Source organism: Haemaphysalis longicornis, unplaced genomic scaffold (assembly GCF_048455015.1).
Source record: "Haemaphysalis longicornis isolate Haplotype H1 unplaced genomic scaffold, Haemaphysalis longicornis Haplotype H1 scaffold_6, whole genome shotgun sequence".
NCBI lineage: Eukaryota > Metazoa > Arthropoda > Arachnida > Ixodida > Ixodidae > Haemaphysalis > Haemaphysalis longicornis.
Window position 1 is genome coordinate 80026091 of NW_027526407.1, and position 26972 is coordinate 80053062.

The following is a 26972-nucleotide window of genomic DNA, read 5'->3' on the forward strand; positions in this document are numbered from 1 at the left end:
TTCTGACAACGATAATATTTATTTTAAAAACGACAGTGAAGCTATAACTTTCATAACGTAACGGGCTCGGGTAAAATTTCAAGCCAAAGGGTTCGCGATGTAACGAAACTTGTGGGCTACGTTTCACGCCCTTCACGCTTGCTGCTGCTACGCAGCCAATTTCGTGCCCTCGACACGCGTGAACGTCATTTTCTCCCAGTTCTTGCTATGCTACGCTACTATTTTTACAATTTTGTACAAGCTCGCGTTCTCGTCGGTGGTGGGGGGAAGACGACGAGATGGTCGCGCGGGTTGGAGACATTCGGACAAGATCGTCACTCGAGGGTGCGGGGCACGGTCGAGAACGGTAATATCGGCGTCGTCATCTCCAGCTGGATGGCCGTGCTCAAACAGTCGCTGGCAGAGTCAAAGTCGCCGGTCTCTTGCAGAACCTTTCCCATGTTAAACCTGCAAGTGCAGCAAAAGACACACGGCCAGTTCATTAGTGCTCAAAGTAGTGTAACGTTACAAACATCACAACACGTGCAGGTACAGTCTTTGTCAAAAGTTTATGGGCCACAAAGAGTTTAGTGTAAGAGAGAAAGGTGTTTTGGTTAGTTTTTGGACATAAAAAATGTCAGTCTTGCTTGACAGGTAAGCTTGCATTGTGTATTCTTTGTGGTGTGACAACTTCTAACACGGGCTGGAAACTTTCGGCAAGGACTGTGCCTAGTCAAGTGCAGGGTCAGCTACCACACTTGACACCATTTCAAGCCCCTGCTACGCTACGTCCCAGCTCGGGCAAAAGAATAGACAAGCACATACAAGCACTGTCTTTTAGTACATGATGACTCCATTAACATTGATCACATTTACAGCATTCTTGCCAGAGCAGATAACTTGAAATATAATGCACAGTAACACCAGTGGAGGGTTAATTAAAGGGGCCATGAAGACAAAATGCAAGTTTGGTTCATTTGAAAGATTGTTCATTGGAATAACACTGACACCACTTTTAACACAAACTTCACACAAATAACCCGTAGAATGAGGAAAACAGAGAATGGGCGTGCGAAACCATAGCCACTTTTCTGCAGTGAACCTATGACATATTATAGGCACTTTGTTGTGATTGGGTGAGGGCGACAAAATCCAACGCAAATTAAACGGGTTAAACCGGGATTATAAGCTTGCAGAACGAGCTATTGGTGCGTAAGTTTAGTGCACATTTTTTTATATCGGTAAGAATGCTGGGCTAAGAAATGGAATTTACAAATGAACATGTAAACGTAGAAGCACTATTGTGTATGGCGCGCACTACACCAGCAAAAGCTGCACAGCTGTCGAGCGCTTTAGGTTTGTCTGACACTACAGTGGCCAACTGGCATAAGCAACACTGCCACTTACGCGACCTTTCCTGTCAAGTCATACGGAATATTTCAGGACATGATTACTATCAAGCGTAACAATAAGCCAAGTATAACTTCGGGCTGAAGAAAAAAAAGTGCGGACAGTGGTTTTTCAGCGATATCATGACGCCATCTATAAAGGGAGACTGTAACCGCGCTAAACAAAAGGTATGTTTTTGCTGTGGTCGTCAGTCTTAGTGAACATACTAACTTTTGTTTTATAAACCTGCCCTGGATAAGTCACTGTCAATGTCGCGAAACACAATGCAGCAGGGGAATTGAAATTCTGGCTTAAAGGGCCCCTGAGATGGGGGTTTTTGGGGGGTCGATGGTATCGGAGCGCAACGGCTATTTCTTGAACTAATCGTGACGTGTTTGTGCGCTCTTGATTTAATCAATTTTTTACGAGCGTAAAAACATCAGAAAGCTACAAAAAACATCTTTTTTGTGTGGGTGCTTTTACACAGTCACATATATTTGTTTTATAGCGGAGTGTAAAGCACTTACACACCGGGCCAAACCGGGCTTGACGCTCCTCCGTTCTCGGCGGAAGGATACAGTGAGCGCAGGAGCAACGACGCTTGCAGCCAGCGTGATCGCTCAGCTATGCTCAGCGCTCCGTGTCTGGTGTTAGAGTATCATCAGTTTTATTTGCATTTGCTTTCTTGGACGCTGTACCCGAATAGATTCTTTGCACCATCTGTGTTTCGAGCGTAGCCTCGACGTTGTTTCAGAGGTGGTAACGAACGGCGCGCCAAGGGAGCGCCGCGCTCTTTTAGCCACTGTAGCGCCGACGACGAAGGAGCAGCTCCGCACGCAGCGCTTGGACGACGCCGGGCACTGCTCGTGATCACGAGGCGCACGCTCAAGTGCGCTCACGCGGGCTGAATAAATCAGTTCAAGCCCAAACGCTGTCGCAGCTGATTCTCTGCGGCGGTCGCGACAAGGGCAAGAGCATGCTCATCCCGTAACGACAACTGCCAAAGAGTTTCATTTCATTGCTTCCCATCAAGTCATGATCGCAGAAAGTGTGGTTTGCTGCACCGGCCTTCTGAATGAACCTGTTGCCTAGTGTCCTTAGCGCGCTTTACCATTTACCGTGTTAAATGAAGCAAGAGTAGCCGTTTGCCGCTGAAAACGAAAGGATTGCACTCTGCGGTTTCTGCATTCCGGCTTACCGGCTAGTAGCGACATCTGGCGAATTTGTCGCAAAGCAAATGACACAAACGTTTGTTGCCCAGAACTGTTCGCTTACGCTTGAAATGGCTTGAATCTTAGACGTCTTAGATTGAACTCTCACAATACAATAATTTTTTTTTTAAAAGAGCCGTATACTTCTACCGTAGAGCTTAAAAAATCGAAAACATGACGTTGACGCCGCCATCTAGTGGGAATAATTAGGACCAAGTATTGCATTAACCAGAATTCACGCCACCGCTAAATATTTCGATATAAAATGAGTAAGATATATTGTAATGATTCCGCAGTTACCTATATTACCTTGCCCAAGACGATTTCGAAAGCATAAAAGAGCTATGCTAGTTCATAAAGGCATCTGAACCATTGGAAGCGTGGGAAGCTGGAGTAGGGGCGGAAATTTTGCTCGCTCATTCTAAAAAAAAATTGTCATTTATCGTGCTCCTGATCATCATTTAGTAAGAATGTAGTAAACAACATCAACTAAGATTGCTTGCATGAAGCGCAGAGCACAGCGCATTTGATGTGCCGTAAATTTCCGGAAGAACGCCCACCCAAATTTAAGTACAGTGATATCAAGTGAAAAATACGAGATGGGCGAAATTTCGGGTCAAGCGCGGAAAGGACGAATAAGTGACCGCATCTACACATGAAGAGATGATTCGGGTTTGTTTTGTTCACTCATCGGCGCTAAAGCCATGGATTTTACGGTGTGGGCGCGCGTCTTTCAGTAAATTGAATATTTCACCCGTAAAAGGGGGTGGGCGATGTTTCGAGGGAGGGCGTTCACTCGGAACTTTCCGGTAATCTAATCAAAGCGCGAGCGTACATTCCGCCGGCGCAGGGGGCTCGCTACTACAGTCGGTAGAAATTTCTAGCCTCTGTATCGCTATGTAGCGACGGTAAAAATAAGTTACCGTTAACGGAAACTTTCGCGCATGCAAGGTCGACTTCCGCAATCACTAGTATCTCCTGCTCAAAGTCCGTAAAGACTGAAAACGTAGCTTAAAAAAAAAAAAAAAAAAGGACGTCGTCGTCTCATGTGCGACCCACTCGCTGAAGTAACCATGGTAACGACGACGCTCTAAACCAAACCGCCGCCGTCAAAAATCGCGGACATTCCGGCGGCCAACCATGAAATGAGTGCTTCGCCTCGGACGAGGTCGGACTATGTTGTCATCGCAAGCCGCCGAGCCAACAAATAGTTCTGTCTCGTCGGGGTAATAACTTTTGTTAGCGTGAGCGAATATGCTTACTATTTTTGGACTTGTTTCTACAAGAACTATAGAGTAGATTTCTGACACAAACAAAAACACTTTGAAATCCATCTCAGGCCCCCTTTAAGGGGGGACACTGGTCTTGAGGACCGAAAATTTGCCAAAAAATCAATTTTCTGTATTAGTTTTATTTGCAGTCTACAGGTCCCAAAGAATGTACCTGCAAAATATCATAGCTGTATCATAAGTATTCACAAAGCTGTCGCCCTTTGAAGTCGCTTAAGTGACCATCTTTGCCTATGTTTGCAAACTTCGTGCCCTGTTTTCTCAGAACCAATTTTTTTACTACATGGTCAACTGTCGGGTACAATATCTTGGGATGTACTGGTTTGATTTAGATATATCTTGGGATGTACTGGTTTGATTTACATCATTTTTGCTGCATTCGAAAGCTTAAAAACTGAACAGTGCAATAAAACCACAAAAGTACAAAATTTCATTTTGCTGGCACAAGATTTTATGCAGTTAGTTTTACAAAAACATTGTAAATTGATCACCTGACATTTACGAATTTTACAGCGTTTGCAGAAACCATGCTAAGATTACTGCAGTGGTATAGCTGCACTCCCTGGTCCTTCTAGAGCAGAAAGGGATAAAAGCTACTTGAGTATTTCATAGGTACATAATGAAAAAATTGCCCAAAACGGAGTGATATAACATGTTGCACAACTCCAAACTTACACCCCATAGACGAAAACTGACTGCATATTTGTGCTCAGGATGTTGAAATACACTCACTGTGTAAATCTCATGCACACAGGTTAAAAAATAACAAAAATGTCCTCAAGACCAGTGTCCCCCCTTAAATTGTTTAATTTTTCACTGAATAAAGCGTCGTTTGCTGCTGGACAAGTGTTGAAGGTGCTATAAAACGCTAAATCTTTTGAATAAAACAGACTTCATGGCCCCTTTAACCAGAGGGTAAGAACAGTCACTGTTTCGTTGCATTTTGTACCAAGTAGCCCAACTGTCAACTCAACTACAGCAGTATTTTTTCGAATTATTTTTTCCCCATCAACATGCATTTGAACCCACTAACTGAAATTTTACACCAGGCATCCCCACCAACAAGTCCAATCAAATCCCAGTAAGCCACCCAGAGAACAGCCCTTCAAGGCAATGCACAGTTCCTTTGGGTGCAGTGTTCTTGGGATGCTGAGAGCCAGAAAACCGTCACACATTACACAGACCATTGGCGAGGCATGCTTTCTCCTGCAGTAAAAAAAATGGGTGATAAACAGACGAAGACAAAGGGAGACTAATTGACAAAGTCTTGAGCGCTCCTTGCATATGTTTGCTGTATATGTCATTTGTGTCTACCTTCATCCTCGTCTGTTTAACTCCCTATTCTTTTACTGCGCAGCACTTTGGCGCCTGGCATCGTGGTTTGGTGTCAGCAGTGTTGATGTCCTCATAACCGAGTGAGCGAACGCAGCAGCGACGGCAGAAAGAAAACAGAGAAGCATCTGGCAAAAGTGTGAAGGGGGAGAGCAGCATGCGCGGCTATGGAGTCATCTCTCACACTGCCTTTCATTTACACTTTCTCCAGATACTGCTCCGTTCATGGCTCCTCCAAATCACGTGACATTTGTGCGGGAGGTTCAAACACGATTTGCAACAACATGCTTGCTGGCAGCGACACATTGCAAGATAACGACAGAGTAGCGCGCGCCGCCGTGCGTTGGCTGATCACACGATCACTTCCCAAGACGCAGCAGATATGCTCCGTGACCAAGAAGATTCCAGTTCGCGCTGCGCACAAATTTTGCATTAGGGAGTATAGTAATCGTCGGTGCTTTTTTGACTGCAGAAATGAATCACCTAGCTGAGCAAGTTCTCTTAACTCGTATTTCTCCAGCAGTAGAATAGATCCAAGGGGTCGGTCCTTAGCGGGATCTTTGCCCGGATTGGTAAGAGACAGAGCTCCTCCTCACCAGGACTGGTGGCACATGGGGTCGATGGCCACGGCATCCCTGAGGGTCTTTTCTGCCAGCTGACTGCTGCCCAGGTAGTGGTAGACCAGACCCTGGTTGGAGGGGGCAAAAGCAAAATCAAGCTTGTCAGAACGACGGAGGCACCAAGAGGCTAGAGAGGCCCCCAAAGGTTAACCCAGTGTGCAGCTTTTCATTAAACAGCAGCTGGTTTAACTGCCCCACTAGTTAGTTTTGCCACTACATTGGCACTTGCATGTGCTTCTACATTCCTCTATGCTTTCTAATCGTGTATTTGGAGGTCCTCTCTGTTCACCAGCCTTGCCTCCAACAAGAAAATCAATTGCACAAGGAAAAAAGAAACCACAAGCTCGGCCATTGGTAAGCTGGGACTTGACACGAAACAAGCATTGTTGCAGTGCAAGTGCTTCAACAGGCCGAAGCCCACGTTCCCTTTCCATGACCGCCGAAAAATATCGAACGCGCCTCACCAGGTGCTGGAGGGCCGTGACGTGAAGTGGATTGATGGAGACCGCGTTCTGGAAGCACATCTTGGCGTCGTAGTACTCCTTCCGAATCTCATGCAGCAGGCCTTTCTGCAGGCAAGCAATGCGGGGCACACGTCTCGCGATTAGTACTGGCCCCGACACTCCATGACAGGGCCGTGAAGATGAAACACAACCTGGTTCAATTTGAACGAAGAACTAGCCTTACGTAACTCTCTCCGCTCTATTCCAGCCACGAAAGACTTTTTCCTAACCTAAAAAAAAAAAAAAAATGCAAGAAAAATTGAAACAATTGTGCGCTACGGTGACGTAATGTGGACGTATTGACATATTATGGGCGAGCATCAAAAACATACCGTATTTTCGCGCGTATAACCCACCCCTGCATATCATCTGCACCCCCGCTTTCAGCCTGCTGGAAAAGAAAAAAAATATCCTCGCGTATCGCCTGCACATTTGATACAGGAAAGGCTGCACCGAAGCTACTGCTCAAGCAACACATCACGTACTATGTGGACAGAAAAAGTATATTCAGCAAGTAGAATACATGGACTGCAAGGCGAAAGTCACAATTCACTCAGTGTCACTGCTCTCGCTAAGCTATCACTTGAGCCGCACAGTGTTGCACACAAGGCCATCTTCACGGCATAACGCACATTGCTGTGAAGCTGCGCTAAAGGAAAAACCCCACGTATTAACCACACTTCTACTTTCCCACTGAAATTTTTGCATTTTTGGTGTGGGTTATAGGCGCGAAAATACGGTAGTTATCACTGTGTAAACAGCACGTCAGCATTCCAGTGATACGATCAAATGGAACCAGAGGCCTTACTACAATCAGCCAGTCATGTTTCTTGGCAGTGGCTTTGGCCGCCAATCGCAAAAACGGGGTCCTGTGACGCCATCAAGACCGAGCAAGAAAGTGTCTGGGTGGGTCGCCACTACTACAACTGTTTTTCTTGAAGGAGCCATGAAGAGAAAATACAACTTTGTGTAATTTGAAAGAACTAGGATTCAGTATCTCACTCAGCTCCATTACAGCCACAAAAGATGTTTTTTTTAATGAAAAAAAAGCAAGAAGCATTTAGAAACTCAAATTTTGCGCCACAGTGACGTGTTATGAGCAAGAATGACGTCATACGGGCCAACAATAAAACACAATTTTCAGTGCGTTAACTGCACGTTAGCATTACAGCGATGCGGTCAAATGGAACTAGAGGCCCCATTACAGACGTCCAGTCATGTGTCGTTGCGACAGGTCAGTTAGGCGGCCGCCAATCGCACAAACAAGGTTCCGTGACGTCGTATAAAAGTTGCGGGAAATTGGCTAGGGGGTCGCGACCGCTTCACACGTTTTCTTTCATATCTCCGCTATTTGTTCGAACATTGCGGTGATATTGGTATCATTGTTATCGGGACTAAGCAGTCTTTCTAATAAACCCAACTTGTATTTTGTCTTCATAGCTTCTTTAATGATTAGCTTAGTTACTGCAAGTTTGCGATGAAAATGGTTATCATTGTTTGAATGAATGAACCGGGCTCGCGTCTGTTCAGCCCTGGTGGCATCCCCCCTGCTATACGCACCATGACCATGAGCTGGTGGGAGAGCGGGTAGATGTTGGACGCCTCGAGGATGCAGGCCTCGGCTTCGGAAAGCTGCTCCATCTTGAGGTACAGTTCAGCTATCAGGAGCCACACCTGCAGCTGCAGCAGCCAGAGGGTCTGCGAGCCGCGCTTCTCCCGCACCGAGCCACCCCCGCCGGGCGCCGCACCGGCCCCGCCCACGCCCGGCACGCCCGCCGTCCCGGCCCCGGCCTGCAGGGCCTCCGTCAGCGCCTGCTCCACGCGCGTGGCCGCCGCGATGGACTGGCCTGCATGGAGGCACAACGCGTGTTGCCGTTATTACTCAAATACAAGGCATGAGGTTCTTTTTCCCAAAATTCGTACTCTCTAAGTCATACCCCGCCTTATATTCGAAACTCAGTATATACACCGTATTTGCAAGATTCTAACGCGCACCTTTTTTGACGACTCTAGGCATTCAAAAATACATGCGCATTAGAATCGGATTCAAAAACTCAAAAACATCGATACCGAAACCACCAACTCAAAACTGAAGTCAAGCAGCTCAATGAACGTTGGCCAGCCACATTGCCATCGGTGTCAGCAAACCGTGTGCCGATTTATGCTCAATTAAACGCTTTTAGCGATTTCGAGGCACCTGTTAGTGGCATCTGTGCATGGTTAATGGCAATAATACATCTGCGAGATCAAATCTGCGCCAAACGATTTTTGTTGTTTCCGAGTGTTGATTTCTGCTGCGCGTTACAATCGAGGGCATGTTAGAACCATGCAAATTTGACACTTTTGTTTCTTTTTTGACTCTCCAAACTGCACACTCCCCTTATGATCGTGCCTGCCTTATAATCGAGTAAATACAGTATGTGATGCGTCCGTCACTTGGTTGTGGTTGTCGTAGAAGGTGACAGCAGCTACGTCCGACAAACATGCATTCGTAGTGCAATCTCGCTGTGGGAAACTTGGCGGGGCCTGGCACTGTTTACCCGGTGTGCCAGAGTCTTCTTTAAAGGGACAGACAACAGATTTTTGTGGACTGCATGTCCTCCAGCTCATACGAAAGCTAGCGATTTATATACTGGGGTAACCGCAAGCAATTTCTAAATAAACAGGTGGTAATAATTTTAATTTTGCACTAAAATTTCTGACGTCTGGAAGGTGGCGCCATGCAGTGTCAAAACATTACACTACTGTACATGTCGAAACACCTCCGTCGGTTTGAGTGTGTGATTCAAAAACTGCATGAAGGAATAGGAAAGGCTGCACATTATCGTTCTTTTAGCTGGGGATAGAGTTTTCGATACCTCTTTTCATCTCGCGTGCAGTTAAAAGTGTGTTGCCGCATGGCTCATTGTCACGGGTGCCAGCGTTGCTTTTGGCGGGACGCGTAGGAGTTGTAGATCTAAAAATTCCGTTTCAAAAGTTCTAGGGTGCTATCGGCAAAACCGTTTTGGTTTTAAATGTTTTAAGTGATGCCCTTTCTTTTGGAATAGAAAAAAAATATACTGGATAAAAATTGGTTGTCTATCCTGTTAAGTACAGTAGACGCTCGTTAATTTGAATGGCAAGGGCAAGCCGTCTCGGTTCAAATTAATGAAACCTCAAACCAACAAATGTGAAAAAGACCGACAGTACACTGTGATTGCGAAGCAGTAAAAACATGTTAACAGTGCCATCTGTCTTTTAAGAGCAACATCTACACAGCAAGATCAGCAGACTCTGAGATTGGTGGTCTCGTAGGTCACGTAAAACGGAGAAGAGACAGCTGTTGCTACCCTCGTGCCTCTGTGCTGGTATGGTTTTACCTATCTAGGAAAGGTTTTTACCCAATTCTACCTTATCTGTTTGTTGTTCTCTCTGTTCCAGAGGTGACTCGGCCTTCTGTGAAGGCAGCGGGGGCGTTTTTCTGGCCGTGTTGCAGGCACCAAGCCACCAGCACACTAGCACATCGTTTGAATTATCTGTGGCAGAACCTTCTCAAGTTCAAATTCACGGACTTCTTTATACATAGACTTCTATAGAACTCGGCCGGATCAAATCACACAGATCCAAATTATCCATAAATTTCAAAATTTGAAATATTGAAGTTCAGAGCAGCGAGCTTTTGCTGTATGTATATTGTGACGACGTGTTGCATATGCTGATAGCATAAACTGATGTTACTGTCACGCTTACACCTCAATTACATTTAATAAACTTCCGTTGCAGTTCAAAAAGCTGAGATAAAGGGAAAGAATGAGTGCAAGAAACCAAACATAACACAAGTTTACGATCGGGCCAACAGGCGTCATGTAAAGTACGAGTAAAAAAAAAAAAAAACACGTTTGCTTCTCTCACACACTGTTCGCCCTTTGTTTCTAAGTGCTGAGCACTTTAGGGGTCCGGTTTGTTGTCATATTTTGTCTGGGGTCACGGTATCTAGCCACCGCTGATACATGGCGTCACGCACTCAAACAGAGGCTTCAAAAAGGTCACTGCTTTCCCTGGTCGAGATCGGACCTGGGTCACTTGCGTCACGAAGCTGATGTCAATCCCATTTTGCCATACGTTACTCATATGCAATTTGTTGTAGGTGATCTTTGCACGGCACTGTTGCCACGGACACTGCCGTTGCTAGGCCGTAAGTAAGTACACAGCAATATAGAATAAGAAAAACATCAAGAATTAACACATTATTACCCCAAATTAATAAAAACTCAATTCAGTTTCTCTTTATAGGCCTTTTCAGGGGCTGCAGCGCCCTCTCTTGTTTACTTTCAGTATTAACACCAGGCTGATACTGAAATTCGTCAAGAGAGGGCGCCAAAGCCCCTCTGGTGAGTCACTGCTCCATAATTGGCAGTTTTAACGTTGAGTGGAGCTGCTTTAATTTTTTTTGGCACTTTGTTCGAAATGCCACATCTATATCTTTGAACCAAACTGACAGCACATACGCCTCCCTTTTTTTTCACCACAACTGAAAAATTCGCTACACCCAGCAGTACTCCATGATGCCTTTACCATCAGCCAGACTTCTACACGTACCGGACTCCCGGTCAGAGAAGTCACCAGACCGCACGTGGAAGGAGCCACGGTTGCAGCTGGTCACCCGTTGCAGGCCGGTCTGGGGAAAGTCGCTGGAAAGGACAAAGAACTGTGCCATTGCAGAGTGCTCATTTGAAATGCTATTAGAACGAGCTTTGTAAGTGTCACGCAAATCATGTAAATGAACATAGACATACTCCGAGGACACCCTAACCAATTAAACAGTTGTCGATGCAAAAGCATTAATGCCCAATCGGCAAACAAATATGCCGGTATTGCAGGAGCCACTACGCCCAAGGCCCGCTGGCTTGCTGGTGACTGCTGCGCCCGTGGGTGGGGTAGCGGTGGCAGTGCAAATCTCTGTGCAGCATGCACCCACGCCACTGAAAGTTGAACACCACGCTCTTTTTGTGTGTGTGTTGCATTCACAGCCTATGGGAGGTTTAGGAGCTGTTGCGCTGCTACAAATGCCAAACACGAGCTTTTTCTCTCAATGGGCCATTTAATGCTTTCACATTAAAACCTCTAAGCTGCAGTAGCCAAACTGAAATGGAGGCCAAACTCAGCGGGGAGGAGTTAGAGCTTAGAAAAATGAAAGGTCCAAGCTGAGGACATGTGGAAAGCAACGAAATGGCAAGGTTTAACTAGCTTAACAAACAATAAGCACTTCACAGTGTCATTTGACTGAAGCAATGTCACTTAAAGGGGCCATGCGGACAAAATACAAGTTTGTTTTATTTGAAAGATTTCGTGTTTTAAAGCGCCCCCAGCGCTGGCCCGGCAGCAAATCATGCCTGTATTCACTGACAAATTAACCAATTTAGGTTAAAATTTTGATTCTCCCACCAAATTGTGTGTTTTCGAGACGTCTGTCATGAAGTCGTAAGTGCGCGTATTCAAAAGAACTTCCCCTGCGTCATTCGGCTCTGCAGCGTTGCTTGCTGTCAGTCCTCCCAGATGGCACTACCATACTCATCCACGGACCGTTGTCCACCGTTGCTTTGTTTCTGACCGTATTTGCACCTGGCTCGTTTTGTTTACTGTAGAAAGTAATCGTTTCTTGAAACGCGGGGTATCCTCGACAAACAGGGTCATGTAAGACAACGTCGCTTACGCCAATCAGCCAGTGTCATGTAAGACAACTCTCCAAAGCTGCGGACTGCTGTGCAGCAAAAAAAACATTGTGCACCCAGTACCAACAGCAGTGCGCATTGGTGCTTATATGCTTACGTGTACTTTCGTAACTTTCATTGTTTACCACACCATTCTTACTGCTATAAAAAGAATGTGCCCTAAATTTAAGTGCCAATAGCTCGTTAGCCAAGTTTATGAGCCCTGCCTAATTTGCGTTTGCTTTTGCCGGCCTCAGCCAATCGCACAGCTGGGCACCTATGACATCATAGGTTCTATTGCGGGAAATGAGCTAGTGGGTTCCATGGCCATTCCCTTTTTTCCTAATTATATCGCTTATTTGAACGTAGCGCGCTTTGAAAGTGGTGTCAGTACGATTCTAAAGAGGCAATCTTTCGAATGAGCCAAACTTGTGTTTTGTCTGCATGGCCCCTTTAAGCACGGAAGTGGCTCAGCAGTTGGCATCAGGCAGGGTGGCCCCCTGGCGCACCTCTTGAGCTCGGACTCGTAGAACATCCGCCACTGCATCAGCATCTGCTTGCTGGTCAACAGGGCCTCCTCAGGCCCCAGGCAGTAGTCTTCCAGGTGGGCCTTGGTGTACATCAGGCTGCGAGGGCAAGGACAGCCCCGTTACTTACACGACTCTCAGCCAAGCATGCTTGTAGTACAACCACCATTACAACCCTCCACAACAACCACTCATTTCCCGAGTGCACTCAAGTGTATGCAACCACACATGAAAAGGTTTGTTGTCAGTGCATCGCCACACAGGAACTACACACCGTGTGCTTATAAGCTGACAGTCCTTGCAGCAGCAGCAGTTGTGCCCCTTCCATTCCTGTTTCTGCGCTATTTGAAAGGCGACCCACCAAATAGCTCGACCACAAACCTTCCAACCACTACACGTTAACACGTCGGAAAATGACACCAAAAGCCTCACTAACCTCTCTCACTCAAAAGAATACAGCTGGAAGAATTGTGGGACGGTAATAAGTACAATCTGCGTGCTTCAAAGAACGCTTCACAACACAGCGCCCCCCTCTCTGGCTGTGTGAAAAGGAGGAAGCAGAGGAAGAAGGGCATCTCACTTGAGGTAGTTTGGGTACTCCTCGAGGGTGGCGTTGATGAGCTGCAGGGCCTCGCTGTGCTGTTTCTGGGCCGACAGCAGCAGGGCCAGCAGGTGCAGCGTGTGCACGTGCTCGGGGTTCAGCTCCAGGGCTCTCCGCGCGTGCGACACTGCCTTGCCCAGCTGCGCGGTGGGGGTACATACGACAGGCACCGTACATACGACAGAACCGCATGGTAAATACAACAGATACCGACAGGACGGGTCTGATAGGGGCACGGGCAACCTTCAATCTTCAAAGTTCGAGGTTGGGTTTTCATCAACAGGGGCGTACATGATAGACAACGCTGGCACTGTATCCATCTCATTTCTTAATTCTTTATGACCGAGGTGGCAAAAAATGCGAGCAAGCTGGGTGCATTCGCATGTGCATCATTTTGAGGCCAAGCGGCAAATGACGCAGGACAGATGCCAAACACACACACTTCTCTTTCAACCTGGTGGAGCACATCGCCTTGAGTTCCATCTGCTGTGCGCAGGCTTTCACACTGAAACCGAGGCCACGGTTGCTGCAATTTTCCCACTTAATCCCATTGACAGTCTAGTGCTGTCCACTATCAGATCACGTGCTACCCAAAGTTTCAATCTAGCGTTTATGGCTGTCCTGCTACAACTGCTACAACCTACGTGGTTCTGCAGCAGTTCGTCAGAAGTCCTCAGACCGCCCACAATTGCCCGCACATTGCAAGCTGTGCAAAAATCAGCCTAGCCCCATGCCACAAAGACCTGCTTCGCTGACATGTCACAGCACACTAACCTGCAATGCATTTTTGTTAGCCAGCCATAAAGCTTCAGTAAAAGAGTATCAATAGCCTCTCTGCACACCAAAGGCAGTAATGACAACACAGCAGTGTCAACACCATGGCTGCAACGACGAGCATTCAGGCACCAGGACAGAGAGAGGGGCTCACCTGGCGAACCTCTGCATAGTGCAGGGCCAGGTGGTATTCAGGCAGGTGGTAGAATGGGTCAGCACTCTGGGCTCTGCAATGGAGGGGAAGAACAGGCACACTGGTCGAGAGACCTCACACGCTCCAACATCACACAAGCCTAAAGGAAAACAACTGGACACCGCCAAAACCGATGTAGCATGATGGTAACGTACAAAGACGTACCGAGTTGACTTGAACAAGTCCACACGTCTACAACACCTTCAGCTGCATAATTGTTTTTCAAGGAGCCCCTGTCCTCAACCCTTCTTCACCCAAACCCAGACGAAAGAAGGGGACAGTGGATCACCTGAGGAAGGACTGGAAGGCGGAGGCCTTGAACTCGGCGCGCTTGCTCTGTGGCCGCCGCTGCTCGGCCATCAGGGCAAAGCCCACGCCCAGCACCAGGTGGCACTGGGCCAGCAGGCTCTGGGGGTGGCGCTTCTCCCGGTTGAGGGCCTCCTCCGCAAACTCCACCCCCTGCTCAATGTGGCCCAGGTTCTCCAGGCACACCTGCCAGGGCAGCGAGTGAGCCGTGTCATCTTTCGCGACACGCACACGACACAACCTGATGTCTCCTCAGACTGCAACCGCCCTTTAAGGAAGCCTCTCAAGCGTTCCTGAATTCCGAGAGCGCTGGTTTGGGGCCTGTTGTTAAGACACTGCAAAAGTTTGATAGTGCTAACACACCAAGAATGAAGAGAGTAAGACACAAACAGCTCCCTGCGTGTGTCCACTTTTAAGTCGTCCTTGTGTGTCAGCGCTACCAAACTTTTGCTTCCTAAACCATTAGGAGAACCACATCAGTCCCGTCAGCCTGTTCATGCTTACAGCAGGATGAAGACATCTCCCAAATGTTTCCGGCCACTGCTTTCATGAGTTTTCCCAAGTCCATTGTTTGCCGCCAACTTTTCTCAGTATGTCCTTCTGTCAAGACCTTAGCCTCCCTGTCCCTTGATAGACATCCTGTAAAATGCATGGTCCATTTATTGTCTGTAATCCGCATTAGATGTCCTGCTCGAGACCACTTCTTTTGCTTCCTTTAAACTACAGAATGTCTTCAGCTCCCATTTTTCCCCTAATCCATGCTGCAGTTTACCACTTAGAGATAAGTGGTAGCACTTAAGTGTGACCCCGAAGTGTTACCCCTGTTATCTCTAAGTGTTACCTCTGGCAAGTACTACACAGAAAGAGATGGAACTGAGTTCACAAGCAGCTCTAAATGTCTGAAACTCTGATTTTTGGAAGTTTAATACATCCCAATGAACAAGTTCATAAAGGGACAGCGTAAACTCAGAGCCAGGTTTCCAAGGCATGAGGCCTTTCAGGTGCTTATACCGAAAATGTAGCTTAACTTATTGCTTGCACAGACCAGCCGCTCTGGCTGCCCTGGCAAACACAACAACGTGCAACACCTTTTGTGACGCAACCTTTGACGTATCGCCTGTCAGCCACTCACCTTGGCCGCCAGGAGGCAGGGAAAGCTGTTGTGCGGCTGAAGACGGGCACACTCCTTCAGCATCAGGGTGGCTCGCAAATGCTGAAGAAAAATTTTAACACAATTTAGGATAGGGTTGCTTTAGGTGGCTCCCCACTACCTCTCACGTCAGCCTCATCAAATGCATACTTTTGCACCCCACCCTCTACCCTCTTTTTTTAAGTGCAGAGCACTTTAGGCGCTCGCCTTGTCATTGTAGCTCACTGTCAAACGACTGCTGGAATCAGGCGGTGCCGCGAGATAACGGACCCAAGTAGAGCCCTGCGTTCCGCCATAGGGCGCCCCGCAGAGGCTTCGAAAACCACGCGGTTTAAATAGTCGTAACCGTTCGAAACTTGTGAAATGCTGGCGCTTGTCATCTCCTCATTGTTTTAGCGCAAACAAAATGCAGGTACATTTCACACAAAATATATGTAATTAACTGGCAATACCCATGTTCATTTAGTTCGGAACGCTCGTTGGGTTGGTTTTCACGGTAGTAAGTGAAAAACAGTGGCAGTGCAACGCTGGCACGTGTGGGAGGGGAAGCAAGCACAGAAAGAAGAGAACTCCCGCTGGCGCAGTTTCAGGCAGGGCGCACGCGAGCACTGCGAAGGCGGGAAACTTGAATCGCATTGGGTGGTAGCAGTGAGCGGATAACGACGCTACAGCCCATTATGGCGAATCATCGCTCTGCACTTCCTACAGCTTTCACGTAAGTGGAACGGCTTTAATTTAAAAAAAAAAACCCTGCTTTTACAACACGCCTGGTTTCTGACGCCCACTCACGTGCACAAAAATGTGTCAGCCTGGAACACTGGCTGACAAGTGACCAGTGCATTCTAGTAACGAAGCTTCATTCATTGCTGGAGTGAGTTGCATCAACTGTGCCTCTACCTTTCCCCATTTTTGAGAAAGAAGGCAATCAGTTTACAGAAACACGCACATTCACAAAGAAAAAAACAATTAGTAACTGGTCAGTACGGGTCTCCCTCACCTTTCCAGAGGACAGCAGCGCGAGGGAGAATTGCATCCAGACGTGGTATTCCTCGAACGAAAACTTCATGGCCCGCTCGAAGGACTAAGCACCACATATGGGGGAAGAAACAGAAAAGAGTGAAATCCTGTTTGTAGGCAAGCACACGGGCAACACGTCTTGTACAAGTGAACAATGAAACAGCCTTGACACATTCACAGTGAATGAGCTACTGCAACAAACACCGAAGCAAGAAAACCGCCACTTTTGGTGAATGCTTTTTTGCAAAAAATTATTCCGTTTATCACCACTGCTAACTGTAAAAGTGAAAAATTCTAACCACGGCTGCATACAAATCGCACGCATGAAAGTTCAAAATTGGGAGATGCTAACACAACTGGAATGCCTCAGCAGAAACACGACTTTACTCAGGTTCTCAAGTTTTTTTTATAATTAAGCAAAAGAAATCATTGAAACAGATCGTCAGACAGCCGCAGAATACAATAGTGCATCGAGTTAAACTGATTAGTATAATCTTTCTCACCTCACAGAGCGTCTGGAATTGGCCCAATCTCGCGAGCACAAACACGAGGAGATCGTAGACGGCGACGACATTGTTGTACGAGTGAATGCGTGCATCCAGGAATTCGGGAGATCGGTCGAGGACTGCGTTGCGCACCGCCTACAAGCGAGGAACGGTTTTTGCGATCAGCACTTTGCACTCACTGTTGCCACAACATAAGAGCAAAAGTTGTTAAGGTCGCGTAAAATCACATCGCCAAGTAGTTTACATACAAGGCTCTCAAATGCTTGAAGCTCTAGGCCAAGGCTCATTTGTTGGTAAGGTGGCAGCGCACGAAATAAAAGTGCTAGGTACTCACCATGGCTTCGCTAATGAATAGCAAGAGAAGAATTTCTTCGTATTCTGTCTTTGGCATGAACAGCCTGCAAAAGTACGCAGACCTCTAAGCATTATCGCTACAGATGGTACGGAAGAAAATGTTTCCTGTTTTTCTGTTCTCGCACATGCCAAGCCTATTTCCACACACGGCAAAAGCAATCCAGAGAGAGCTGTGCACTAGAGAACTGCACACTTATTACCCTCAAGAAGTCTAGAGCCGAAAACATTCAGAGATTGGAAAGGAGCGGAAATTCGCTCGGAGGAGCGGGCACGTACGATTGTCCGGAGTACTTGTTGGGGCGCCAGTGCTTGCCCTGCTTCTTGATTTCGATGCGAGGTTCGTAATCGCCGTAGTTGGTCTCGCAGACGCCACGCAGGAGGACCTCAGCCAGTTGCCGTGACATCGTCTGCGTTGCACGGGAAACATCGCTGATGTCGAGTTGTCAAGAAGATGAGGCATGCAGTCATGCACTGTACTATATAGTGAACACTTTTATGCCTCAAATCATGCTGCACATTAAATAATAGCATGTTCAATGACTGACAATGCAGTTTCATTCAGAATGCGCAAAATAAGCAGCAGACAAGCACACTGAATGAGAATGTTTCAATGTGCCCCCTGATACTATACTATCTTAATTTACTGTATTTTTGCACATATAATCTGCACCAAAATGTGAAAATTTCAGTGGCAAAGTAGGGGTGTGGATAATACACGGGGTTTTTCCTTTAGTGCAGCTTCACGGCAATGCGCATTGTGCCATGAAGCTGCTATGCAGTAACACTGACTAAGCCTTCCATGGCAGCAATTGTGCAAAACATACAGGGACAAGGAAGAAAAAACAAGGACGAGCGCACTCTAACAACTGAATTTTATTTGTGAATTCGGACTTCTGCCTTGCAGTCAGTGTACTCTACTTGCTAAATATCCACTTTTTCTGTCTGCATAGTACGCGATGCGTTGCTTGAGCAGCAGCTTTGGTGCAGCCTTTCCTATATCAAATGTGCGGAAAATACGCAAGGATTTTTTTTTTTCTTTCCGGCAGGCTGAAAGTGGGGGTGTGGATTATATGCAGGGGCGGGTTATACCCACGAAAATATGGTAAGTTGATTTCACCAAAGCCACAAACAAATGGCTTTGCGGAAAGGGCATTGTGGAAAGGGCAGGTGCATTGCAGATTTAATTGGACTGTTTTATGGAACAAGAACTGGGGAGTCTTCTGCACCAAAGCTGCACTTGGGCTATAAAGGCTACTTAGACCGCCTGAGGGTCTTTAACATGTGCCAAGTCTCAACAAATCAGTTTTTATTGTCTTTTTTTGTGTTCTTATCTTTCACTTCCCTCAATTGGCACTACGATTGGGATCAAACCATATCCTTGCGCTCAGCAGTACACCTTAGCTACTACATGTTTAAAAGATAACACTGCAGTTTACAGGGTGGCTATGTTCTGGTATCTTAGAGCAACGCAAGACTTTTCAATGGCAGAATAAGATTGCGCTACCTGCAAATGAATTGAAGATCTAAAGCTTTCAAGCCCATGAGATTCAAACACCAAATCCATGAATGAACAAATGAAGAATTGAGCCACCGACCTGACGCAGAGATTGCGTGGAACTTGTCTCTTCTGCGCGCAGGACGTTTCGGTACTGGTCGATGGCTGGCCGCAGTTTCCTGCAAGCAGAGCATGTAAGGGGGGACACTGGTCTTAAAACAATTTCTTTTAATTTTCGAATAAAATTTGTGAAACTTGTCCGTCTTGCTGCTCTTCCCCCACTGATTTCAAATATGCCATTATTTTTTAAGTCAGTCGATTAGTTATCAAGATAATTAGAGATAATTAGCCATGTTTGGTCAAACAATAGACAAAACAATGTTGGCCATAAAACTGTAATTTTCCAATGCTATGGACCCTGGTGAATGCAATAATCGAAGCAGCTTTTTTATGCATCACTCACAACTAATTTTACAGCTCATTAAACTTTGGTGGCACCAGTGGCCTGGATCCATTTTGAGTGCCCATTTCTAATACCGAAGTTTAATGGGCACCCATAGTTCGACAGCTGCCTAGGCCCTGAGAAAACACGCCAGCACTACCTCACTGAACCACCCGCCCACAGCCTTTCACAAACACCTTCTAGACTATCACTCCCTCCCCATGCCCACAGTCACCCCCCAGGGCGTCATATTGGTTCCGCCTCTGTCCGACACAAAAGTTGTATCAGGCACGTTTGTCTCCAGAACGTGTATTTGGAGTTCTGTAAAATGCGGCTCCTAGCGGTGTTTGAGTGCACCACCTAGGGTGGAAGCTTGGACTAGTTGGTGAAGCATGATGAAATTTAAGACAGCACCAAAGACAAGAACAAGAGCGAGTCCCTGTCGGTACTAACGTGATGTATGTCTCCCTCTTGCATCCTTATTTTTTGCACTGTTTTAGATATCAACATGCTTCGCCAATTGAGTCTTGTATATCATTGTGCTTAGGTGTATCGCTGCTTTTGAACGTGACGAGTCTGCATTTGAATTACCCGCTCTTGATCATGAGCAGCGGCGCCCTCTGCAGGACGCTCTCGAGCACGGTGCCAATGCGGTACTCGGTGTTGGGGGGAAGGGGCGAGGAGGAGGCAGCCACCGTGGTGACGGCACCCGCACCCGCACCCGTGGCCACCACCCCGCCGATGGTGCCCTGCGACTTTTCCACCTCCTGCAGATACTTCAGCGCCAGGTCGCTTGCCTGGGAGATTAATTAAGAAAGGAGACACCCACCACCATCATTATCACCACCATCATTGTGAGCAAGACGCAAGGACATTACAAAAGCACTAGCGTGAAGGCATGAGAAAGAACCTAAAAACAGGTGCAACTTACGGCTACCTACTTAATCTGAGAAGGAACAACGCAAAATAAGCAACACCCACACACACAAAAAAAAGCAGATGCACACACATGACATTAATCTGAATGTGCCTGCACATTCAGAAAGCCGATCTCAATGTTACAGAGTGATACAAAAGTACTGCCAATCAAATCGGTTATTTATCCCTTGACAAAAGTGATGACGCTAATTCATACGTGTGTGTGGTGCAAAAACAATGTAAAGCTCCGCGGGCACTAATCTGAACGCATTAAAAAAGCATTAAAAATACTTATTCTTTATATATACTTTTTTACTTTTAATTTGGGAGAATGATGCCAAAGGAAGCACGAGATTTTCCGATGGGTTACAAGCGAATATTTTACAGGATCTTTTTTTCATCACCCATGCGTGCAGATATGGTGATTATTTCAGGCACGGGAAAGTTGCGCATCAAGATAGCGACGCAAACACTCCTGAACAAGCAAAACGGGTAAGAAAGCACTGAAGCCACCTTGCCTGCACAAAGTAAGCCACAATCTGGTCCTCCCGGTTGGCAGCCTTGGTCTTGCTCGTCGTCTTGAGGGGCACCTTCTCGAGGCACAGGCCTGCGTGCATCAACAATAAGACCACCAACAAATGAGACAGCACTTGCCACGACAACATGGCACTAGCAGAAATGTTCACCCTGAACATGTTTGCTGTGAACTTTCCGATGCAGCTGAGGCTGTTGTGCCCCTAACCTGGGGTCTTAGATCTTACAATGTGCTTCTATTCACTGCTCTGCACAATTACCATAGTTATTCGAACATTATGCAAGGTTTTTTTCCAAAATCCGTAGTCTCAAAGTCATACCCTGCCTTATACTTGAAGCTCAGTATATATATATATATATATATATATATATATATATATATATATAGGGGTTTGGAAATGAGGGGCTCGTTAGGAAACACAGAAAGAAATGCCGGCAGTCTACAACGCCAAAGAAGGCATAGGGGAATGGTTAGACTATTTTTTACCGTTAGTGACGCTACATTATCTTTTTTTTTATTAATTACGTGAGAAAGAAAGAAAGAAAAACACGCGCCCAGAGTGGGGACCGAACCCACACCTTCGGTCCCCACTCCCCCACTCGGTCCCCACTCTGGGCGCGTGTTTTTCTTTCTTTCTTTCTCACGTAATTAATAAAAAAAAAAGATAATGTAGCGTCACTAACGGTAAAAAATAGTCTAACCATTCCCCTATGCCTTCTTTGGCGTTGTAGACTGCCGGCATTTCTTTCTGTGTATATATATATATATATATATATATATACACATATATAGACAGTAGCCGACCGATTTTTGGACCTGGAGGGGAACGAAAATAGTCCAAATATAACAGCAGTCCGAAAAATTCGTGAGTCATTACTCCTATGAGAAAGTCCGGAATATCCCGAAAGTCTGAATTTCCGGAGTTCAAAAAAACAGTCGGCTACTATGTGTGTGTGTGTGTGTGTGTATATATATATAATATATATCTAGCGATTTTTTTGACTCTCTGAACTGCACCCCCCCCTTATAATCGAATAAATACAGTAAGCCAGACTGTACACTCTGGCATAGCCAAGTTATCCATGAAAGTTAATTTGCGCAGAGCTTCTAGGTGAATACAGTTTTCACTCCCAACAATTAGGCCATGCAGTAGAGCATATTTTGACAGGGCCACATGTGCAAAGCAGGAATGTTTCAGTAGCAAAGAATGCTCTCGAACGACTGTCCTTTGGTACTACTAGTAACACTTTAGTGGTAACATTACTTTAGCAACGTTACTTTAGTACTTTAGATCTAGAGTATTCTTTAGTATTCACTAGGTTACAACAGAGCTACTACTTGGAAGACTTGGCAGTGGAAAAAAAAAAATGCTGTGAAGAACGGGACGCCGCACCTTTGATGGCAAACGACTCCGCAAGAATCTTGAGAATGCGGTTGGAGAGGGACTTTTCCTCGAGGCGGTCGATGCCGCCGCTGTCCAGGTGGGTGATGGCCTCCTCATAGAACCCCTGGGCGTACAGCAGCTTGGCCAGTAGGAAGTGCCCGTCTGTCGTGACGCCCGCCTGCAATGCATGACGTGTCAGCCATTGCCACCAACCATCATGCAAAGGATTCCTAAACTACGCCATGTTCCAGCATGGTTACAGCTGTGGCGTGTAGACTCCCGCTGAGCTCTTAAGCCAATTGGTTTTGTCACAGGGACCAACAAGCATTAAGGTAACACGGAGCGCCAAACTTGGTGTCTTATATGGCAGATGACCATAAAAATGGCCTCAGAGACCGTTCCGTAGGCTGGACGATGATCTCACCCTCACAGGGGCTTAGCTGTAGGTCGAGCCAAAATGATACCCCTTCTAGATAACATTCTGCTGTTCAATGTGTCCTGTTACTTTTAATGTCCCCTAATCCAGGCCTCTTTTCTGATGGGCCCCAGCAGGCACAGGTAAGAGCATTTAATATCGTCCCATGTCTTTAATATGCACAACGACCCCATCACCTGCAATGTCAGATCAGTGGAAATCAATTTTGCATGCAAGAAACCTAATTTGCCTCAACTCTAGATACAGTCCCACAACAACAGTTACTGTGGTTGATTTACCAGACATTTAACCCAAGTGCCACAGATCTGCAGAAATGAAAACCGCATATTCTATGCATTAATACTGTGTTCAGTGTAGGAGCTCAGGCCTGAATTTTGAACGTCCAAGCAATACAACACACCACACGGTGAGACTGCAACGTTCTACGTAAACACCACATAGCTCGAGTACGCACTTTTAACGTCTCAAGAAAAGTATGAGACGCTAGACAAAGAGACTACAGCTACGACACTTACGGCTGGGAGAATGAAAGCGCACGGCACTGGCAGCTTCACCGTACGCCTCAGAGTTCTGCCCCAACGATACTTGGGGTACCGAACCTTCACAAAACGTGCCTCGGGCGTTTCCTTACGGGGAAAAGAAAACAAAAGAAAACGGAAACAGAAGTATGCCTCTGCTACAGCTGACACCTCTCCTACCAAGCCGGCGGTCTAACCCTCTGGTGTGACCACGATGTGCTTCGAACCATGCGCTGTTGATGGCTCCAGCAAGTGTGCTACAATCAGCCGCCTACGTGTCAAACAAGCCATTGCTGAGAGAGAGAAAGAGAGAGAGAGAGATAGAGAGACGAAACTTCAATTTCAGGATTGAAGCAATGTGCGGTTTAGAGAGACCACGAGGACGGCATACAACTCCAGTCCGAAAGACTGCCTCTTTTGAATAAGACCCATGCAGGTTTCAAAGCAAACTTCAGGTCAGACAACTTTTACATTGAGGTGAATGGAAGAAAAGGTGGCAACCCATATCACGGGCCTACTGCCGCAACCACAGGAAACGCCAACAACAGCCATCTACATTCCAAGCTAACGACTGGCATGCACTGTTCCCAGAAGACAAATCTAGAGCCAGCCAGACTTCCGCTCGTTGAAGCAACAACATCGCAATCCGCCGCAAGCGTGACAAATTGCAACCCTGAAAATCACCAGGCGAATACTAATTGACTAAGAACATTCTACCCCTTACAGTATCTGGCCATGCAAGTTCAACACTCCCGCCACCCAGGCACTTTACTTCGTACATGTCTTTCACATGAGCATGTGAACCCATGCATTCAGAATGTCACATCCATTTCATCAGTGAGTAAGGCTGAAAAAAGAGTGAAAACAGACGATTGCAACAATAATAAAATTGAAGAAAGGAAGGTCTTTTTTTTACGTGTGTTTGTGTGTGTGTGCTTGTGCTTGTGCTCATGCCCATTTAGCTGGTTCTGTGAAAATGCGAGCAACAGTATGTTACACCTGAAGGGGAATTAAGGGGGCCACGACGACAAAATACAACTTCATTTCATTTGAAAGAACTAGGTTGAAGTTCCTCACTCAGCTCCATTCCGGCAATGAAAGACATTTTTTTAACTCCAAAAGTCTAAGAAGCATTGATCAACTTTCAAATCTCGCACTACAGTTATGTGTTTCGGGGAGAGGTGACGTCATGTCGGCCAGCACAAGGAACATAGTGACCAAAGTGTTACTGCACGTCAGCACTCAAGTGATGCGATCGAACGGAACTAGAGGCCCCACTACAATCATCCAATCATGTGTCTTAGCGAAGGGTTAGTTCACCAGCCACCAACTGCACAAACAAGATTCTGCGACGTGATAGAAAAGTTGCTCGAAAGTGGCTAGGGCATCGCCACTGCTTCGCACGTTTTCTTTAATATCTCCGTCATATGTTTGAAGATTGCAAAAATATTGGTAGGATTGTAATCTAGACGAAGCAGTCTTTCTAATGAACCAAACTTGCATTTTGTCTGCATGGACCCTTTACAGGTTAAGAATGCAAAACGATTAATGTTCAACTGAACGCACTCTGCTTCCATCCTGCGTTCTTGTAGGGCTTTGTCCTCTCACCGCTTGAGCCAATCTGTTTTGTGATCCGCTTTCATCTAAGTTGCACAGCTGCTCATTCCTGCCGCCATGTATCGGGAGAGTTGAAGAGGATGGTGGATTTCGCTCCCTGTCCGCTGCTTATTCGGCTGCCCTATCCCACTCCCTTACTTCCTACAATGCGCCTGCCGCGGTGACTCAGTGGCTAAGGCGTTGCACTGCTCAGCACAAGGTCGCGGGTTCGATTCCCGGCCGCGGCGGCCGCTTTTCTGATGGAGGCGAAAAGCAAAAACGCCCGTGTGTACAACTATTCGGCGCACGTTAAAGATCCCCAGGTGGTCAAAATTAATACGGAGCCCTCCACTACGGCGCGCCTCATCGCCTGTGTTGCGTCGGCGCGTTAAACCCTACAGTCAATCACTTCCTACAACGTGCACGCATGAACCACCACCTTTCACTACTGGCAAGTTAGAGCGCATGCTATAGAACACTCCAAAGGCCCATGAGGTTTAGAAGCCGTTTCAACAACAGTGCCGGCTTTTCGCTCAATGGGACATTTAACGATCTCGCATTAAAAATGCACTGTTTGGCAGTGTTCGGCAGACATTTGGACAGAACGAGGGCACCCCCAGCAACTGCATGTGTAAGTCTGTCTGTCATCCCGCTGCTTGTTCCCATCCTAAAGTTTCGCGTCCGAACCAGAATGTTTCGAGCAAACAAGGTTGGATGAAACTTTGCTGCAGCTTTAGAAAGTACCTTACAGAAAATATTATCTCTCCGTGGTAGCCAAAAACAATCTTACGACACCCCTGGGGCTAAAGAGAGGTTGGAGAGGAACCTACCTTGGTGCCGTGCTCGGTGAAGCAGTTGTTGAGGTACCGCTTGGCTTCCGTGAGGCCCGTCTTGGCCTTGTTGATGTTGGCCTCGGTGGGGGGGTGCTCCTCCAGAAACTGCTCCAGCTTGCTCTCGCCGATGAAGAAGCTCGCCATGGCCTCTGCATAGACAGTCCGTGCAGCGTCGGTTTACCAAGGTGGCGAAAATGAAGCAGCCACCGAGACGTTGTATACACATGCGGATTTCAGAGACACTTCAAAAACAAAAATTAAAAAAAAGAGACAATGTATTTTCTAAACAACCACTCACTCGCTCACACCCTCCAGCAGATTTCTGTCGCATGCAGGACTATATATTTTATTTTACATTCGAGACATCAACGATTTCACTGTGCTGACTGCAACCGATGCATGTAAGTGTCCGGCGTTATTGTGGTGATTTTCTTTCCAATGCTATTGGGCTTTCTCTCCAGCTGCTCTTTTTACCGTGCAGGAATTTATTTTAAATCCATAGTTCTAAAAACAACGTGACCGTTTCGCTTCTTGCTTCACTGCCATTGGCACAAGTGAAAATTAGAATGGATTAATTTAAATTTCAAAGCTATCGCACTACCAATACAAAAACTACTAGCCAGACATGATTAATGTGATTAAGGGGGCGGGGTCTTCATTTCAATTAGTTTTAGAAGAGCGTTATACAACTGTCATTGAAGCTAAGCTCAAAATTTATTGCATCCGGTTTTAGGGAGCGATGTACATAGATAAAGAAAGCGTATATAGTACATGCGATTGAAAATCGGCCACCGACGAGCGAACGTTTTACTAGACCGAATGATCAAGTTTCGGTTCTGTGTTGGTAGGAGAGGGAACGTTATTTAACACATCGTACGCGTTTGGTATGACCATCTCTCTTGGGAATTTGTTACAAACGCTGAATTTATGCGTACCAATATATCAGCGTACAGAAAGACACAACCATCGTAAACATAATCGTTTCGAACTTCCTTGATTGATGCTCATTCGGAGCTCCGAACAGGTGTCCCTTTCGACGCGATCGCAATGGGATCGCGCAGATAGGAATCGTTGCATACAAACCTGACTGGGGTCCGGTGCCTCTCTGCATGAGTTGCTCTGCGAGCTCCTGTATTTTCTTCCAGTTCGATTCATCGCGACACTTAAAAATGTCATTTTCGAGCCTGTTCGTTCCTTTCACTGCCTTGCCGGCCATTTTGCGGCACGGCTGTGTCTACTCCCGGAAAAGCCCAATGAAGGATTCGTTGACATTCAAAAAATATTACAAGCACGTTAAAATTTTATTTTAAAAATTACAATTTAAAAGATAACTGCATTATTCAAGCAATAAAATTGTATTACTTTAGAGTGAGG

General features: G+C 46.4%; 1 protein-coding gene across 1 annotated transcript; it reads right to left on the bottom strand.

Annotated features, from left to right (window-relative positions):
- On the bottom strand, positions 1-26827 carry Ttc7 (tetratricopeptide repeat domain 7). Its single transcript, XM_077675367.1, has 20 exons — positions 26682-26827; positions 25596-25747; positions 22225-22393; positions 20810-20903; positions 19970-20170; positions 19037-19115; positions 17718-17848; positions 17422-17485; positions 17085-17222; positions 16562-16645; positions 15547-15627; positions 14398-14600; positions 14070-14142; positions 13121-13281; positions 12523-12639; positions 10902-10993; positions 7884-8170; positions 6285-6389; positions 5797-5888; positions 1-447 (listed from the first exon to the last, which is right to left on the bottom strand). Exons 1-20 carry the CDS (start codon positions 26812-26814, stop codon positions 315-317), a joined length of 2589 nt encoding a protein of 862 aa, XP_077531493.1. The 5' UTR covers positions 26815-26827; the 3' UTR covers positions 1-314.
- Between the last annotated feature and the right edge of the window lie 145 nt (positions 26828-26972).